The following is a 20,549-nucleotide window of genomic DNA, read 5'->3' as shown; positions in this document are numbered from 1 at the left end:
TTACTCTCTCTCTCTAGAATCTCTCTCTCTCTCTCTCTCTCTCTCTCTCTCTCTCTCTCTCTCTCTCTCTCTCTCTCTCTCTCTCTCTCTCTCTCTCTCCTCTTGCTTTCAACAACACCTTCCACCAACCAACCACACCAGGCAACAGATACAAATGACTCTTCCCCTTATGCAACAGAGAATTTCCTTCCCCGACCCTTTAATTCTATTTACAGGCAGTCCCTGATCATCGGCGATCCGGTTTTATTGCGCTTGTCTAGTGCCATAAAATCAGCGATTTCTGGCGCCATAACGGGCTGAGCTCCGGTTATCGGTGTCATAAGGCACCAATAATGAGTTATGGTGTCATAGCATACCTAACGGAGGCGTCATAATGGCACTCATGGCACCATAAATCACCGAGTTTTGGTTAATGGCGGTTTTCGCTTATCAGCGCCCCACCAAGAACGGACCCCCCCAACACCATCCCCCCCCATAACCAGAGACTGCCTGTATAGCCCCTTACCATAAAACAAACTTGTTCTGTAGATAACAACAGATATCCAATGACTAAAACAATTAAATAATTGAGCTAGACATAAAACAACATTACTACTATTATGTATTCCCATATGGTTTCTGTCCTGTACACACAAAAACAAATAATTTTGAGAAGATATGAAAAACTTAGGCTCAATACCCAAGTTGCCTCTAATATGCTAATTTTTCCCCTAACTCACGTACAGTAACTGTTCTTAGGGCCATGTATATGTGTGGCTTTTGTCTAGGGCAAATTTATGTATACTATCTCTGCAAATGAAAGCTCTTTCAAGTGAAAATGAAATAAAGGATTTTCAAAAATAACATTTCAAAACTGTTCAAAAATAAGTCACAAATAACCCATTAATATGAAATCTAATTCACCTTGAGAAAACTTACCCCCAAAGGGAATTATATATACGTATGTAGTATATTACGGTAAATACACCTTCCACGATAACTTGATGGCTGAGTGTATCCAGTCCAGTCTACTATCACCCTTATACAAACCTAAAAGGTATAGGTTTGAATCCTAACCTGGGCAGATGTACTCATCATATATATATAATGCCTTTCACATATATGAACAATCACATGATCTTTAATTAAGGCAGCATTCTGCAAAGAAATAATAAAAAGATAAAAGCAAACTATGGCCATGAACCTCTGAGATCATTAAATTACATGGTGCTAACAACAATTTGTACATCAATACCCTTGTTGGAATCAGGATCCATACAGAGAGGGGTCAACTAACGCGCAGATATGGTTGGGTCAGGGCTGGGCGACTGAGATCATGTGAGCCCCCGCGGCTCACTGTCAAGTATATCTTCGGGGGAGCATTTGAACGAAAATATCAGAACAAAATATGTCTTCTGCTTCTATTTTATATTTATCCGGTCTCTGGGGATTTATTTTATGGTTCTGACCCTATTTTATGTTTATCCTGTCTCTGGGATCTTTTATTGTCCTTAATCCACAATCTGCTTAGGATCTAGGCATATATAAATGACAACAGTCCAGTACAATGTTTCATTCACTAACACGCAGTCTTGAGGTAAAAGTCTCTGTAAATATAGGTTTCTTGTTTAATCACAATCGTAGAAAAGCTAAGTAACCATGCCAAACAATTGCGCAGTTTATGGTTGTTATAATACGAAAAAGAAAAAGATAAAGTTTAATCAGGACATTCGCTTCTCTCGATTTCCGAGGGATGAATTTTTAAGAGATGCTTGGATACAAGCATGCCGACGCTCAGACAAGATTAATCCAGATCATGCCGTGATTTGTTCTGTACATTTCTGCAAAGAAGATATTGCTGAAGACATGAAGTCACGTCACCTTGGTATAGAAGGACCCTAGAATCAACGGATATTGAAGAAGGATGCAGTTCCATCTCTTTCTCTGCCCAAAGGTAATTATTTATTTGTACTGATTCTCATGAATTTTACGTTGAAACCTAATTTTGCCAGGGAAATAAATATATTTCTCTTAGGAAAAACATTTAGGAATTACACATATTACTATTTATATCATGAAATGAGCATTAATGTTCATTCACTTGATAAAGGATAATTTTTATATTTTATCATTTGCTTTTGGTTGTATGCTGTACTTAATTTCTATGTTTTTCCTTAGAGAAATATATTTATTTTCCTGGCAAAATTAGGTTTCAACATAAAATTCATGAAAATCAGTACAAATAAATAATTACCTTTGGGCAGAGAAAGAGATGGAACTGCATTGGGAGGAGACTGCAAAATTCGTATCATTAGTTGACGAGTGGTTTGATATCATGAATTCTTGTACTGTTTATGGTGACAAGGCATCCCGAAACGCCTTTGGAATTGATTATGAAAAACAGAAAAACGTTTTGCATGAAATGATGGACACCATGAGAACCATGAAGGTGGCAAACTCAGGGTTTAATTGCATGTATAAATTTCAAAAGGGAGTGATTTTGTCATACAAGTCTCTGATAGGCCTATATGAGATGGTAAAGAAATTATATGGTGTTAAATTCATTCCTACAAGAGGATTGAATCAGGATGTACTTGAACACTTTTTTGGATGTGTACATCAAATGAATGGGCCATATGAAAATCCTAATTCAGTAAACTTCAAATTCTGCTGAAGAAAGTACTTGCTAGGGAAAGACATTGCACTGTTAAGTGAAAAAAAAAACCCTACCAAATGTATAGAAGAATTTGATATCCTTAACCAGCAAGTGCAAACTCCAGCAAGTGCAATGCGAGACTGCGAGAGAGAACTATCTGTAGAAATATGCCTGACAAATATTTTTTTCAAAACAGTAGAATGTGACTTTGAAAAAGAAAATGAGGACGCAATAGACTTGGGAGAGGAACCTAATAATGAGACAGAGGAAGACAAGAGATTGATATCTGAAGTGATAGAAGAAGAATCTCTTCGATACATTGGAGGCTACATTGTGAAGAAGTCTGGATTGGGAGTTAAGGCATCAGAGGCTAGCGAAAAAGAGAAATCATGGCTTAGTACTATTAACATGGGCGGACTTCAAGCTCCTTCTGATGATTTCATGTCCCAGTTATCTATCATGAGAGAAATTTTCATTGCTGCTCATGGTGATACTTTAAGAGAAGGCAAAGACTGCATGAAGTCATTAATTTCAGAAATGGAATTATCGGGAGTTGATATTCCCAAAGATGTGATAGCATTTTTTGCTAAAATTTCTGTGTTCTTTCGGATGAGACATCTGAACAAAGCAATTATGATAGATAAAAAGAAAGTGTCGTAGCATGAAAAAGAAATGTATTAATTTGTGAATATTTTAACTATGTTTGTTCTTTTTTTGACTTTTGAAACTGTACAATAAAATATATGATTAAAATAGTTTTGTTTTTATGTAACTCAAATTTCTCATTTCAGTACTTTAACGATACGATCATTTACTTATAACCAAAATAACGAATATGAAAGTCTTAACTTGAGTTGAGTTTCACTAATGAAAGCATGAATGTAGAAAAGGAAAAAGACAAGTGTCAGGAACAGGTAGATAAGTCAAGATAAAAGAGAGAAAGGAATTAGCGCCTATCATATACTGAGCGTCACCTGCCTCACGGGGGCTCACGTGACGAGGTGCGCGAAATAGGCCTTATTTTCGTCCCACTCTTAACTGACCCCTCTCTGTATGGATCCTGGTTGGAATATACAATTTAGGCCAAGGCCACGCGCTGGGACCTATGAGATCATTCGCCACTGGAAATGAAACTGACAGTAAAAAGGTTAGAAAGGTGTATCAGAAGGAAAACCTCACAGTTGTACTATGAATCAATTGTTAGGAGAAGGTGGAAAGAAAGATGGAACAAAGAGAATATGAACAGAGGTATAGTAAAAGGAATGAGAGGTGATTACCCTTGTTAAACAGTAAGCTATAACATGTTAGTTCAAGACCAGTCCAGGATGTCAGTCTCATGATCACTAGTCACAGGGACAAATTAAATTTCTACTGGTGACATAAGCTATTCAAGTTTTATGAATGAGTCTGTATGTAAGCATAAACCAATGCCACCCTCATGCTCCAATGAGCGACCAACGTGACATCAATATCTGAAGAATATAATATAAAACAGTCTACATATTCATGACAAAACTATGACAGACACCAAAAGTACTTGACAATTCAGTTAGAGCCTTTCTTTGAAGAAAGAAAGGTTGATTGTGTTTGGATGTTTGCATGAGTTAGGCAGACAAACACCGAAAAACCAAAACCAAACTTGTTTACAGTAGGGCACTGGAAACAATCAAAAAGAGAATAGTACATATATAGAACTATGATATACATATACTACTATACTTTAAATATTATGTGTAAATACCTAATTATACAATGAAAGGTAGATGAAAATCACACAAACCAAAAACCAATTTATTTCAAAATATCATGAATAAGAAAACTAGTATTTTGTGCACTACATTCCTAGATAGAGTCAAACACTAATTCATGACAGTTATAGTATTGATGGTTACGTATGACAATTTTTTTGAGCAATAAAAAAATTCAGTATTCAAAAATATATAGTAACTACATTATTCAGCATCACATTAACCTCCACCCACAACTATAACACTACATATAATATAAAGTATATAACAGCTAGATATACATATGAATCAATATGAGCCAACACACTCGCTTATACTGCACCTCAAAAAATATGACATGAAAATAATTCACCCACTCAAATATATCAAACAGTCAGTTTGGTGGAAACTCCACCAAAGTAAAGTAATACTGAGTATACTAGTCAACAACACCTAAGATATAGTGCCCGTTGTTCTTATCGGCTTACTCCAGGGACAAGATAACTGATATAATGAAAATATACAACTGGACATTTCTGTATCTCCGGGATGAGCAGCATTTGAATGCATTTCATTTTAATACAATGAGGTTCACAATATGAGTTTAAATGCCCTATTAGGAACTATGGTTGATATTCAACTAAGGGAATCTCTAAAGAAATAACTTCTCGATTACCACTAATTCATTCGCAGGCCCCTAGGATACTAAAAGAAATTTGGACAATAAAGATGCCACCCCAAGTTTATTCCCAGTTACCTTATAAAAACAATAATTCTCCACAAAAGACAGTCAAAAGAGGGAAGAACAAATAATTTAGAGATGATGAGATGCAGAATTTTTTCCAATGTCTAAACAACTTTCTAAATATACCAGGAAATACAGAACTATAATCATAACCAGGTTTTACAAAAACTTATCTAAATGAATTAAATACAGTGTTTTAGCAAATGATGAGATGAAAAGATTAAAAAAAAGTCTTAAAGGTATGAGAGAGAGAGAGAGAGAGAGAGAGAGAGAGAGGAGAGAGAGAGAGAGGAGGAGGCGACGAGAGAGAGAGAGAGAGAGAGAGAGAGAGAGAGAGAAATTCACGCTTGCTTTTAACTACAGTTCCTTACCTTTCTCTAGTTGCACCTAACTTTATTTTGCCACAAATGACAATTGGCTCAGTGAGCCCTAGTTATCCTGAATCTGAGTGCAAGTTCCTTAAAAAAGGGAGGTATGTAGGTATCTCTACCCTCGGGAGGATCAAAAATAATGTTGAGGTTAACAAGGCTAAGGTCACCAAATTCTTCTCTTAATATTACAGCATTATGGACGACTGCTTTTTCACTAAACCATTTACTGTCAACTAACAATCTACAACCAGCTCCTGTACCAAAATACTGTAACATTTTAACAGGCATGTGTACTAGAGTGGATTTCATCGTACATGTATCTTACATTTGCACTGTTATTTTCAAACTGTCATGTAAATACACTTTGAAAAATCTTATATGTACATTTTAAGTAATATATAATTAATAAATAATACTGATTTATGTACCTTTTGTCTCCCTTTCACTGACTATTCACAAATCAAATTGCAATGTCATTAAATCCTTGAAAATACCATAATAGATAGGATCGTGTATTTTTAAGAAACATAACAGTATGAAAAGATGCTACAAAATCATAAATAAAAAGGGAAACAATAAACAAACAAGCATACATACAGGATCAAAAAGGGAATGAATACCATGCCTATTCTCCAACTGAAATAGCTGAATGGAAATGAAGAATACAGTATTAGGCATATGAACATCCAACAGCTGATTCGGTCACCTTCCTTCAACTGCTGGGCTAAGACTTCAGCAAATAATGTGCCTGTAATCAAGAGACCCTTTGTTACATTGGCAATACATACTGTACTGTGGTACAATAGTATATTCTATAATAGTCATTTGGACTAAAAAATGTTACCTTCCTTTTTTTTTAATAATCACTACCTACATACATGTATAGTATGTACATACCCCATTCTCACTGCAACATTAGTTAATCGAGCTGCTTTAAATTACTATGAGAATGTTCAAGCTGATAGAGACACCTCTAAGTCGGGTCAGCCAATTTATATAAGTTGAGTTACCATGGTGGCAGCAGTTAATCCAGCATGAACAATGTCATCATGGGATAAGAAATGCTTGAGTCTCATATAACATATCCCAGTCGAGTGAAAATGTTTAGAAAATGTGTTTGAGTGTTGGAAATGGATGACTTTCAGAGAAGAACTTTCATAGGCATATATTTTAAAGATAGATGTTGGGAAAACAGACTGCTTGGGTACATGGAGAAGCATGTAGGTGACTAGATTATTGGCTAAGGACTTATCTGACAATGATTTGGGTGACATGAAAGTTTTTAAGGGGGCCGGCCGGAACCCCTATATATGGTGGTATAGGGCGAAAAATGCACCCCTATATATGGTGGTATAGGGCGAAAAATGCAGTCATGAAAAAATTCATGGAGCTTCATATGGCAATTGAGAATACATATACGAAATATTTCGTCAAAATTCCTCTTACTTTCGTAGTTACAGGGTAATTAGTTAACGTAACTCAATAAGCCTAAAACATTGATCCGTACAAGAAAATGCAATATTTCTTCTATTATTGTAAATTTTGATAATCATTGTCAAAGAAATTGGGAGAAATGGCATCTGTAGACATTCCCCGAGTCGAGAAGGAGACTTCAGGCTCAGCTACCAAGTCCAGTCATGATTTAGTGCGATCACAGACTTCAAGTAGTTTACACGTTCCATTTCACCTCTGACATTCGCTTGCTTTTACGTTGGTTTATGTATGTTTCGGCAATAATTTCATCATGCCAATGAGGAAAAGACAAGGAAAACATCTTGCTAACATACAGACGAAGAAAAATCGCTCAAGTATTATTACAGAATATCATAATATACGCGTAGTTAGTGAAGAGAGAGGGGAGGGTTGCGTAGTAAGGGTTGTTTAGTAACGCCCTCGTCTTCCTGACAGCACACGTCACACTGTGCCCAAGGCTACGATCTTTGAGCAAAGAGATCTTCATTTATGATAAATAACAAAAATGATATTGTTATTGTACAATAAAGTTTCATACATACTTACCTGGCAGATATATACTTAGCTATAGACTCCGTCGTCCCCAATAGAAATTCGAATTTCACGGCACATGCTACAGGTAGGTAGGTCAGGTGATCTACCGCCCCGCCGCTGAGTGGCAGGAATAGGAACCATACCTTCTAGAACCAGATTTTCTCTTCCACCTGTCTCCTGAGGGGAGGCTGGGTGGGCCAATCAATCGTATATATCTGCCAGGTAAGTATGTATGAAACTTTATTGCACAATAACAATATCATTTTCATACATTCAACTTCCCTGTCAGATATATACTTAGCTGATTGGCACCTTTGGCGGAGGGTAAGAGACAGCTAATTACTGATTAGACAGGTAAACAACATACGTTGTAGGTAATAAATAAATAAAACCTTGGTTCCTATGTGTTTAGACGAAGGGTCGACTTCCTAGCTATTGCTAGTAGTCTGCTTCGTCTCAAGAGCCTCAGCGAGGATGTGACCTATGGCTAAGAGTTCTTGTAGATCTGTCAATGGGGTCTTATCCACTTACTCAACAGAATCTAATGGTCATTTGTCAATGGGGTCTTATCCACTTACATGACAATACACCTATGCCTAGGGGTATAATTAAGGAGCACAACACCGATCCCGATCACCTGATCCTAACACGAGGGTTTGTGCTTAGTTTGAAAAGAGCTAGTATCCCCAAACTCCTTTCAAACAAACCAAAGAAAAAAAACACTATGTTAACATAAAAATTAACTCACTTAGTTAAGGATCAGTGGCGGCTCCCTATCCCAGCAACGTATCCGTAGACACGTAAAACCAAAGAGAAGGATCTCTCGTAGGTCAACTTGACCTCCTTCGTGCAAAGGGAAGTCAACACAGAGTTGCATCTCCCGTAAGTTACAGCTAATATGTCCTTCACGACATATTGTTATGTAACGAACAAGAATTCATAAGAGCTCGCACTTCAAGCGCTTTTAATTCTCAGCTGTTTGAAGGAATCATCAAGTTATTCATGAAGTGCTTTAGCGATCACACTTATTTCAAAGAAGACCAGGGCTTCCTTTGAAATGGATCTTTTCTGGATGAAGCCTAGAGCCTGGCTTGCGCCTGGGTGGCGCCTCGCGCCTCGTGTCTGGCTGGCGCCTCGAGCCTGGCTTGGCCGCCCTCGCGCCTGCCTGACACTTGGTTGGCGCCTCCTAACTCCTGGAAGGCGCTTTTCGCCTGACTCATGGGATGGCGCCTCGCGGACGGAAGTAGCTTCGCGCCTGGTTCCAGACTGGCACAATTTGGCGTCTGGCGCCTGGCTGACTCCTCTCCACTTGCTGGAGCTTCGAGCTTGGTAGAGTCTCGAGGATGTCTGGCGATGCCCACATCGGACACTCTTATCTGTCCGATTTGTTCGCCTCTTGCGCATCTGCGCTAGGTTGGAGGCCCCCTCCTTCTCTTCATCAGACAATGACAGTGTTCCTTGAAACTGTCTGCCTTTGGTGTTTTTTACGCCTGTTTTGGCATATGGCACCTGGTTGGCGCTACATTGTCCAAAAGTCCTGAACATCCACAATAGTTTATCAGGAGACTGGAGAAGAGTGGAAGAAGTTCTTCCACTTTGAGCTTTGGCCTCTCCGGCAAGGGGAGGTGATTGTAATCAGCTACATCCAGTAGACGATAGGATATCTAACCGTACGAGAGATAAGAGTCTTCCTCCAAGGAGGGTCCTTCTTGAATACTTCCATGCTCACGAGATCTCTTCTTACATGTTGAAGGGGTGTCTCGTTGCAGAATCTTCCCTATCCTTGCCCGAAGGAAGGGAAGAAGCCTGGAAGTCGAAGGAGACTCTGAGCTGAAATTGGGAGTACTCCTGATTTCTAGCTCTTTATTGTATCCCTCTGAACACCTACTGGGAAGCATTTCGAGCCGTCATCGCATTCCAAAGACTCTGTAGGCAAACTTTTGAACCATTCTACTGTAGATGAAAACGTAAGTACCCTGCCTGGACAACGAAACCTCTATCTGAAAACATTGAATCAGGAATAGGGGGTTTTAGTTCTTTTGCCAGACATACTATGCTGGCAAGAACCCATTGCCTAATCTCCATAGAATCTGATGCGAGATTCCAATGCTCAAAAAATTCACTTGTCTTCTTGATCGTTTAGGACCAAGAGAAACAAAGAATTCCCTCATAAAAATTTCTCAAAGAAGTTTGATGAGGAGCAGTTCCATCTTGTCGGAACATAGAATCTGTGGCCACAAAAAAGATCCCATTAGAAGTACATGATATCCTACTCTTGTCATATTGAGGTATCATATAAGATCCCGAAGATCTTAATCCTCTGCTATCTCCAATCCCCTTATATAGACAGAGTATAGCCTTTTACTGCGTTCTTTGATAGCAGATATATACAAAGGTAATTCTTCCCTCTGAAAGGGAAGAAAAAACCGCTATGTGGTTCACAGAGGTATCGGAAGAGGACAGTTTCCTCATTCCCTCTAGCACGATCTGCAGCAATTCTATATCTTGTCTATGACTATTGTCATTTACCTTGAAAAATCCTCTCATTCATGTCCACTTCTGGTCAGTCTGCACGCAGACAGACTCAGAGTGGAGAGGTTGTTAAGGTCCATTTATAATAGATGCTGATAGAATATTCAGACTGTCTTGGAAAAGACTTCCAAAACATGCTGTGAGAAGAATGTGACCTCTGTGAATCCAACCTCTCTAAGGCCAAAATGAGGCATAAAGTATTATCCTCTCTTTCTTTGACGCCCTTTATCTTAAATTCTGTAAAGAATTTATATTTTATGGGAAAAAAGACTAAAGTTTATTCCCCTTTCTATAAAATAAAGATGGCGTATATTGCTACCTCTCTTGGTTCGAGGAAAAGGAGGCAGTCTACAGGAAGACTGTTCATCTTCATAAGAGATCTATGAAGAAGACTTTTCGCAGGTTCTCACAACTCTTTGCAATAAATGTTAGACATACTGTCACAGTTATTATCGTCGATCGAGAAGGTTCTCACGGACATGCAAAATCTTGCATCGAACCTCTTAAGGATCGTTACATTCCCTGTCTGTTTTCCAAATAGGTTCTCTTTGTTAACGCAAACAGGAGCGAAAAAAGAGATTCTCGATGCTCTTTGCGATATGAGAGAGTCGTGGAATTGGCCTAAGTGATTAAATGGGTAACGAAATCAGGAACGAATCTTGCCGTTACCGAGCGTGCTGTCTGAGAGGCTACTGGACTCTTAGGTTAATAACTCGCTAAAACGAGAAAATATCTTGGATGGTGCTCTTGGCTCACTGCGCCAGGCTGGCGCTTTTTGGCGCATTGCGCTAGGTTGGCGCTTCTAGCGCTTTGCGCCAGGCTGGCGCTTCTAGCGCTTTGCGCCAGGCTGGCGCTTTCTTCTAATTCTCTTTATGTTATGTGCCAGAACATCTGTGCCTTTATGGTACCCGACATCCTTTCACATGTTAATTCCGTTCTTAGTAGGAAAAAACTCATATATACGTAGTATAGTCCATTCAGGGAAACCATTTCTGCCACGAAGAGAATGTTTCCCATCCCACTCATCCATCTTCTCTTGAGCAATATCCGATTCTAAAAAGGTTGTGTGCGTTTCTCGAAAGACTTGACCATACCGTAGTCTTAAAGTGAATTCTCTACTATATCCATCTTCTCACTAAGCATGTATTCTAATAAGCCATGCTTTCGTAAGCATGAGAGCATTATTTAATATAATGTTCTGCTGCGTTAGAATCCTTTAATAATGTTACCTACGGTAAACAGCATTGAAAGGTTATAATATCTTTCTTATTGAAAGCTTCTTAGCAAAAGGCAGACAATATTTTATTTATGTCAGCTTAACTATCCCCTCCATTCGAGACTAAGTCCATGATTGTAGGGGGAATATACGGTTAACCATTCGATCCCGTTGGAGAGAGAGATGTAACCGACTGCTCATGACAGAGAACTGGATGGTACTGTATTGGCCTTACAATGACAGCCGGGCAGTCTCGCTCGCTGCCTGGCTGCATTCATCATGAGTTGCCAGTTACTTCATTCAATGAAGGAATATAATAAAATTATTCTCGAGCCTAAGGAAGCTCTTAATAATGCAATTTTAAGCCAAACAACCTTTGTTAAATACCGAAGCTGAGTAGGCATTGTCGTAACAAACCTTTTAAGCGAAGTCCTTACCAGGAAAAACCTGTAAGGATATAGATAATTCTGTAGCGAACCGCAAAGGCAACTATGGTATGCGTATATGACTTGTCATTCAGTAGTCGTATACAGCAAGTCTTGCTACTAGTACATTCTTTCCTCTCCGATTCAGAGAGAGAATGGAAATCTTGCCTTCTTCGTTCTTTTCGTCAATAAACACGAATTAGTATTAGTCGAAAGAGATCGCAATGAAAACTCTAGGATCAAAGAGAATCCCTCAAATTTTTATTCTCTTGGATATAAGGCCGTATTCTACGCCTCTATTATTTGGAAGAGCCTCTAATCAATGAATGAGAGCTCGTACGAATCTTGTTTAATTTGCAAACGATTGCCACTCTTTCTGTAAATGGTTGGTTGCATTATTTTAGAAGGGGGAAGATTTTAATATCGTCTTATTAGTAATGAACTAATTTTTTCCAATAAAAAAGGTTTCCAATTCCGATCTATCTTCCATTTCCTGTCCACCAAGTTGGGAGAAGAATGAGCAACCGAAGGAGAGCGCCTGCTTTCGTAAGGTGAAGAGCTTTTAGCAGTACCGATTCTAACCTGACAAGGGCTACGGCCGCCTGTGCGACATCTTGAGTCCCCGCCAGGAAAAAAGCCGATCTTGCTCTTGCCTTTACTTGCATTAAGACTATCCTGAGAAGGGCGACGGCCGCCTGTGCGACAACTCCCGTCCTTATCAGAAGAAGGCCTCGAATGTCTTTCACCTTTCGCAGAATCAGGCTCTAACTCCATCTCTGATGAAGATCCTGGTTTATAGTTTCAGGCGCTTTGTGCCTCATTTCAGGCGCTTCAGGCGTTTCAGGCGCTTAAGGCGCTTTTCGCCTCGTTTCAGGTGCTTCAGGCGCTTTGCGCCTCAGTTCAGGTGCTTCAGGCGCTTTGCGCCTCATTTCAGGCGCTTCAGGCGCTTCCGGAGCTTTGTGCCTCGTTTCAGGCGCCTCAGGCTCTTTGAGTCTCATTTCTGGCGCCTTGTTTCAGGCGCTTTGTACCTCATTTCAGCCGCTTCAGGCGCCTCTTTAGAATCCTCTCGCCTTGTTGGCGATTTGCGCCTGGCCGCCTCGTTCGAGCTGTCAAAGACTTCTATCGGACGGGATTTCTTAACGGGAAGGAAGAGATCCTTTCTCCTGGGAGGATCCTTCTTCAAAACTTCTATTAACAAAGATATCTACTGTTGCCTTTCTCCTAGGATCTTCGTAGAGTCGTCTTCTTTCTCCGTATTCGATCTAGGGGAAGGAGGATTTAATGAATAAATGTCTTTCTTCTTCTCAGGTGGATAGCCTTCCGGAAAACTTTCCGGGATAGAATCCCAAGCTGGCGATTTCCACGATCTTTTAGAAGGTCTCGACAGCTTGTGAGAACTCCACCCTATTTTCCTTTCAATGAAGACTCGGATGACGAAAAAACACTGTTTTAGGATGCCTTTCCAACGGCTATCCTTGGCAGTCTGGGACGCTACTACAGATCCCGACCGTTGGGGATTCTCTGAAACCTCCTTAAGGCTTTCGACATTCCTTCTCCTCTGGGCTTGTGAGCTTGGAAGAGGTCTAGGCCTGAGAGCGAGACAGAGCCGATTGGAACGCACCCTCCACTATTTTAGGACGCCTTTCCAATGGCGAACTTGGCAGTCTGGGACGTTCTACAGAGTCTGCCGAGGGGACGCCTGATCGGTGGGGATTCTCTGAAACCTCTGTGCGGCTTTCAACATTCCTTCTCCTCTGGGCTTGTGAGTTTGGAAGAGGTCTAGACCTGGGAGCGAGACAGAGCCGATCAGACGCACCCTCCACTTCAATGGGGAACACTATATTCACTTCTTACCTTTTAAGAGCTTGCTTTTGAGCTACATCCATTATCTTCAAATTTGCATATATAAATTTGTAGTTTCTGTGGAGTAAGAAGGTGATGAGGATGCAACAACTACTAGTACTGCTAATACTCTAACTGCTTGTTAGCACAAACGCTATTAAAGCTTATAAAGTAAGCGTATCTAGTTATATGCTTTTCTGACTTCCTAAAGTAGGAAATTAGAGTTTAATATTTCTTCAATAAAGTTGTAACTTTTATTACATGTGATAATGAATAAATATTAATAACTCCCTTTATTGCAAACTATGTGAGTGTCTACCAATAATTTCGGTAGTTTCACTTAGTATTTTCTTCGAAATTTCGAAGCGAAATTCATTAAAAAGTTAATAAAAGCGTATGCCGAACCAAAGACCCAGTACTTCCCTGCAAAAGACAGCCCAGAAGATCAATGGCGATGAAACACGAAAATCAAATCAGGAGGAACCGTAAACGTATGTTTACATTCCAAACGATAGAAAAAATCTGGTTCTAGAAGGTATGGTTCCTATTCCTGCCACCCAGCGGCGGGGCGGTAGATCACCTGACCTACCTACCTGTAGCGTGTGCCGCGAAATTCGAATTTCTATCAGGGACGACGGAGTCTATAGCTAAGTATATATCCGACAGGGAAGTTGAATGTATGAAATTTTGGTTTTTTAATACCCAAAATGGAATATGAAATTCATAATAATCATGATTTATTAAATTGTCTTTGTAAAAAAAGAGTACACCTTCGAGTTTCACCTCTGACATTCTCTTGCATTTACGTTTGTTTATCTTTGTTTTGGGCAAGAATTTCATCATGCCATTGAGGAAAATACAAGGAAAACATCTCGCTAACATACAGAAGAAGAAAATTCGCTGTAATAAGCCGAGTTAGTGAAGGGGAGAGAGAGAATTGCGTAGGAAGGAGTGCCCCATCTTGCCTCAAGCAGTGGCCCAGGCTGCGATATATGAGCAAAGGGATCATCATTTATGATTAAATTATGATAAATAAAATAGTTTTGGTTTATTAATTCCAAAAAAGAAATATACATTCATAATAATCATTATTTATTAACACTGTCTTTATAGAAATATGAAGGAAAACTGAACGGCCGTATCTCAAAACTATACTTATTGACCTTCGAAATCTATCTTCTCACTTAGTTTTAAAGCTATAACATTGGAATTTGGTATATAACTCAGAAAGACATTATAGAACAATCACATAGAGCCCCTTTTTCCAATTTTTGCTTAGTCTTTTTTTTTATAAATTTTTTTCTCCTGATTTATAGGGTTTATTTTTTTACCATATTGAAAAATTCATATCTAAAATGACTTTTAGAAAAAAAACTCTCCATTCGATTGGAGGTCTACATCAGGTCTATATATGGTAGTAATCCCAGGTCTTAATATTAAATATCAAGGGAGGAGATAAAATTTGAAAAATGGTTATTTTCGGGGTAAATCGCCCTGGCGTCACAAAACCGAAGGTCAGAGGCAAAAATCATATGCGGTTTGGAGATGTCCCAAGTCACCTTATTAAGTGGTATGAATATCAAAGTCCTGTCCTTAAAAAATGGCATTAGCCGGCCGGCCCCCTTAAGTGATATGTGTGAGGTTAATAAGAAGGAAGTGAGGATATCATATACAGTATGTATACACCCCTTCATTAAATTCACATATAAAATGGACTGAAAGCCAATAAATAGGGCTAGTCATAGAAATATTTCCATTCTAGAACTACAGTTAACTGCTAAACTTATGGCACCCAACCTGATGCAAACATCTCTTATAACAAAAGACATTAAGTTATGGTTATATGCTGAGAAACTAGATAAAAAGTGATGAAACTATTTATACATTTAAGATAAATTAATTCAGGCCCTTTCAAGTAAGATGCTAATCAATCAGTAAAACTAAAATATTGTCATTGAATTTTTTCAGTCAAACATTAAATTTTGGAGAAAATTTTAACACGGGATTATGAATTTAATAAAAACCTTAGAAATTCTAAATAAGAAAATTACTTTCAAACTTACTTATGGTGTCCAAGAGAATGCTGGGAAGTGTTCCCCTGTAAAATGGAAAGAAGACATTATTAGTAAGGATTTAGTTGCTGGAAAAAACAAGTAGAAAATTAACTATTTGTACCGACATACTGGTAATACAAAAATGGTACAACTTCTTTCTACTTGATAGTGACAGCTCATGCTGGTCTTGCCAGAAAAGAATTTTCAGAGGTGCCACTTGGGTGTATCATAGATAAAACACTAACATTTTTTTTTTTTTTAGCACTATAATCCTTAGTAGGGAACTGTAATAGACAGAAGTTCAAATTTTCAGTTTACCGGAAATCTACCAATTCTGAGAGTTATATCCATTTTTATTCTTTTCACTCAAAAGAAATAAAAAGTTATTATGAATTTGCTTTACACGCATTCAGAATTTGCGACCCTGAATATATAGACGGTGAACTTAAACACATCACAGCTACTTTTAGAAGTCTTAGATATCCCCCTCACTTCATTGAGAAAGCAATTTTGCGAGCAAGGAAGTCGTTCTATGGACTTAGAGATAATGCGTACCAAGGGAAAACCAAAGAGATATGTGTCCCTTCCCTTTAATCCAGAAGTGAAGAATATAAGTGGGCATATAAACAAAAGTCAGAAGGAAACTAAAATTGTGTTCAAATATGAAAATACAATAAGACGCACCCTCGTAAGAAACAATAACAATGATAACAATCCCACAGTCCCAGGCATTTACAAACTACCGTGTATGGATTGTAATAGTAAATATTTTGGCGAGAGTGGACAGGGACTAGATATACGTTTGGGCGAACATAAGCGAGCTTACAAACTACAATCACAAAACAGCGCAATAGTAGCACATGCATTCAGGAATGATCATAGACCCAACTGGAACGAGGCTAAAATTATCTTTAAAAGTAACAATGTAAATGTCAGACGACTAGTCGAGGGAGCTGCTATAAGTTTAGGAGAATCATTCAAAGGAAACAAGTCTTTTGTCAATGAAGACCCATTTGTTAATTTTTATATTACTAGTATGTTTGTAAAAGATTTCAGCTGTAGGACAGGCTCTGTTTTTCCCTCTCCTAATGCTGCTTCTGCCTTGCCTCTCCCAGTCTAGGTAACCGCTACCTCAAGGGAGTCTGGTTACGGTGCCCAATCTATGCCCTCGGATGAAGGACTTCCTGCAACATTGCAACAACCTCTGCGGAGATTCAACAGAATTGCAGCCAGAAGGATTGATAGGGGAGAAGATATCACCTAGTTGGAGTTAACTGCCCTCTTTCTTCACCTGGCCCATTACCGAGCTAACGACTGTTGTCAACGATCTTCAACGACTCTTGTTTTTAAATTTACCTCTGTACTTGTTGTAACTTATTGTTCATTTGGACTGAAGATGAACACAGGGAAGGGTTCGAAAGCTTTCTGTAAAGTCTTAAAAATTATACACGGACTCTTAATACTTTGTATTATTGTGGACCCTTTACAAAACTATAATCCTTCCCGTAGTTGATAAAAGCTATTTTGTTTTTCAAAGATAGACTGCTATGACCTAACTAAACTGTTAAAGGGTTTATATCAAATGAGCTAACATTATGGTTCAAAGTTACCAAAAGCGGTATCAAATATGCCATATCCATGACTTACCATGATAACTAATTAAAATTAAATTCCACTGTAGAATAAAAAAAAGACCAGATGGCTCATTTCTGCAAGTGCAAGCACATAAGTCTCTTTTGTTAACTGAATTATTCTCTGAACAATCCAATCTAGCTAACACAGAGCTACACAACTTGGAGAAGGGTAATTTTTAGTATGTCAGAAATAAATAAATTTTTTCTTGTTTTTTAAATGAGACATTTCACCAAAAGCCAATTACCAACTAGGGTGCAGGAACACTGAGCTGTTGGCAAGAGACACTTGGATATCAGGGACAAAACGAAAAGTGCACTGAAATCTTTTGGAAACGTCACGAATAAGAAGAAAATCAATGTCAATGGAAATGGCAAGCATTGTGGTACCTATCAAAGTCCAAAGACAAGGGATGGCTCCTCAGGCTTAAGGCAAATGTTGGGTTTAGCCAAAGTTGAAATACCAGGAGATTTCTGTTGCTTTTCTATATCAGAATCTTCAAAACTTGGTTGAGGACGTCTGTAAACAAAACATTATCCTCAAGAAGAATTACAAAATCAATACCTTTCCCTGCTTGGACAACAAAATTCTCGCTGAAATGTTGCCTCTTATAAGATGACATAACGTCCCTTGATTTTGAGGCAGTGAAGGAACAAGGTTTCATCCCTTGTGTAGCAATGCTGAGAAATTTGCGATGAGAAATATGACCTTGTCTGAGAAGTGTTTATCTGAAGGATAATTCCTTGTTGGAAGAGTGGTTTACGTGCTCACCTAACGATTTGGTAGTCCCATGTTCGATTCCCCGTTCTGCCAACATGGAATCAGATCCCACAATGAGCTGTAGGTCCTGTTGCTAGGTAACCCACTGAATCCTAACCACATAAAAATATCTAATCCTTCAGGCCAGCCCTAGGAGAGCTGTTAATCACCTCAGTGGTCTTATTAAACTAAGATATACCGTACTTAACTTTTGATAAGACACTGTGGCCCCTGCTGAATAACAGGATTCCTTTACACTATTCTTCCCCAAAATTTGGATATTCAGAGCAGCACTAAAGTACCACTTTAAACCCTGTGCCAGGCATTCCCACAGCAAAAGTTACCAAGTGCTTCCAAGTCAAAGGTAAAAATAGAGCGAATTGGTTCAGCAAGCAATCCACTGCTGTTCAAGGTTATAAGTTCATTGCACATGTTCAGGATGAACTTCACTGATATGGTATGATAACATGTTTCTTTTCAAAACACTTTATTACGATATATACTTTTAGTCAGGTTTACCAAAATTTTGGCCACTGATCTGTACTCACAAGCTTTTGAGAGAGAGCCATACCTATGCTCTCCCTCCTCATTAAAAAGTCTTGTGTATTTAGAGATCAGTGGGTGATAGAGAATCAAAGGGTATTCATCATTCATGGCTAAAGTATAAACATTAAATTAAATGCTAGAACCTTTTAAGAAGACATCTTCTCAAAGGTAAACTCTCCACTAATGACACCAGTAGCAACTGACTCCCAAGTACCCACCCCCAGGAGGGATCACCAAAATCATTTGAAAACATACTTATACTATAAGCCAAATATACTGGGACCAAGAGTATTTCACAAAACACCACCCACTTTAGAATCAACTTGCTGACTCTCAAGACACTTATGCCCTATAGGTACCAATATGAACCATCATGTTGGCACCCTTAAAGGCCAAGCATCATTGGATGGGTGACAATCCAATCACAGTACCATTTGCTTCAAATATGAACTCTTCACCTTTTCCTACTTATCAGTGTAAAAATATTTTGATTAAGTGGAAAAACAACATTAAAGTAGAACAACATTCATGAATTGCTTCCCACCTAAAATCAATTATTATTTAATAACTAGATTAAAGATTAGTAGATTAATTACAGATATGTTAGTTCCTGTAATTGATATGTGAACACTCAAATTTTCAATGATGACAAATGGATGGATGGAGCTCTCAATTGCTCACAAGGATGCCCCGAAAAAATTCTGATGCTGGAATGTTTGCAATTCTTATTCAGTGTCCACGGATGTAGACGTACTAACATGTGACGACATCTAATATTTGCTGGTTCAGCTACTGAAAATGCCAAGATGCACCACCTATGGTTTATGCTTTTAATTAACTTTATTATTCAGTCTCTTTAGTAAAATGGGCCCCATTCTATAGTTGTGGTTTTTTACTTGACGTTTCTTTTCAATCTAGTTTCTTGCCTTTAACGACCTATAGCTTTGAAGAAACGGAGTGACTGTCAGCCATGTGAAACTTAGGATTCTTCTTGGCCTAAATGGCTGACTATGTCTGATCTTGAACTTAATGATTCATTACAGTATCGGCAAACCTTTGACAGCTGTGGCATTCCTGAGTTCTAGGTTGAACTGCGGTTTCAAAAGATTGCTATAGTGTATGGATACATTTATTGAATAATCCTGAGAAATAGGTATAAAATTTTATGTAAGGTAAAATAGTATTGTTGAACTTTCTTCAACCTCTTGACAACAATGATCTCTTGATCTTCAGCGCCTTCTGATTTTTTACATTGGAGAAGCCAGCACGTGAATTAGTTTCCACAGACGGTGTCAATACCCTTGTCGTTGCGATGCCAGCAACTACTAATTTATCAATCAATGGTTTCCACAGAAACAATCTATTTGGACAAGCACAATAGTTCTTTGTTTTGCCCTGCATAATAAACTTACTGAAAGTTATTTTCCTTGCTTTACAGCCATTTTTGGTCATTCACTCAACAGTTAACAATATTTTTGATAGATAAAACCCGTTGAGGGCAGATGCATAGCAACAGCAACTCAATGTTTTGCAACAACTAGAAACAGTGAAGTTCACTATTATTCGGCAAAATGCACAGGATTGAGAGGAGTGGAGAGTTTCATATTTTATTCCGTTAAAGGTGACCTTGACACAAACACTCATGCTAAAGAGCATAACTATTTTTCACGTCTGGTATAAGTAGCTACTGTATGAATTAATGGACAACAGTTTCCTCGTTTCATACGGGTTCAAGTTAAAGTATGTATGTATGTTCTTGAGCATTTTCTAATCTTTTGGGATCTTTTGGAGGTAAGTTTGCATTATTTTTCACATCAGCTGTTATCAAGACCATGGACACTTTTCTTGGTGATCAGATATAAAACTTGAAAGTTAAGACTCTTCTGGAATTTATAAATATTCACCCAGTACACTATTATGAATAACACCAAAAATAAACGACTGGATTACAGGAGTATCATCTTTCAATAATTTTCCTAGGGAAGAAGACAATATACAATCTTGGAATCCTGTTCCAATAATCAAGCCAATCCCTGGAAGCCATGCACTGATTCCAAG

At 38.5% G+C, this 20,549-nt stretch overlaps 1 protein-coding gene across 3 annotated transcripts in view; it reads right to left on the bottom strand.

Moving 5' to 3' along the window:
- Window positions 1-5,414: 5,414 nt before the first annotated feature.
- The window catches only part of LOC135213176 (UDP-glucose 6-dehydrogenase-like), a 46,620-nt gene continuing 31,485 nt past the window's right edge, over window positions 5,415-20,549 (bottom strand). For all 3 annotated transcript variants that reach the window (XM_064247134.1, XM_064247135.1, XM_064247133.1), the window contains 2 exons: window positions 15,564-15,598; window positions 5,415-6,226 (listed from right to left, as the gene is read on the bottom strand). In XM_064247134.1, the coding sequence (XP_064103204.1) occupies window positions 15,564-15,598 (35 nt within the window). In that variant the 3' untranslated portion in view covers window positions 5,415-6,226. The remainder of the gene's footprint in view (window positions 6,227-15,563; window positions 15,599-20,549) is intronic.

Source organism: Macrobrachium nipponense, chromosome 42 (assembly GCF_015104395.2).
Source record: "Macrobrachium nipponense isolate FS-2020 chromosome 42, ASM1510439v2, whole genome shotgun sequence".
NCBI classification, from domain to species: Eukaryota; Metazoa; Arthropoda; class Malacostraca; order Decapoda; family Palaemonidae; genus Macrobrachium; species Macrobrachium nipponense.
The sequence above is the reverse complement of the archived record's forward strand: the minus strand, read 5'-3'. Positions and strand labels throughout refer to the sequence as shown.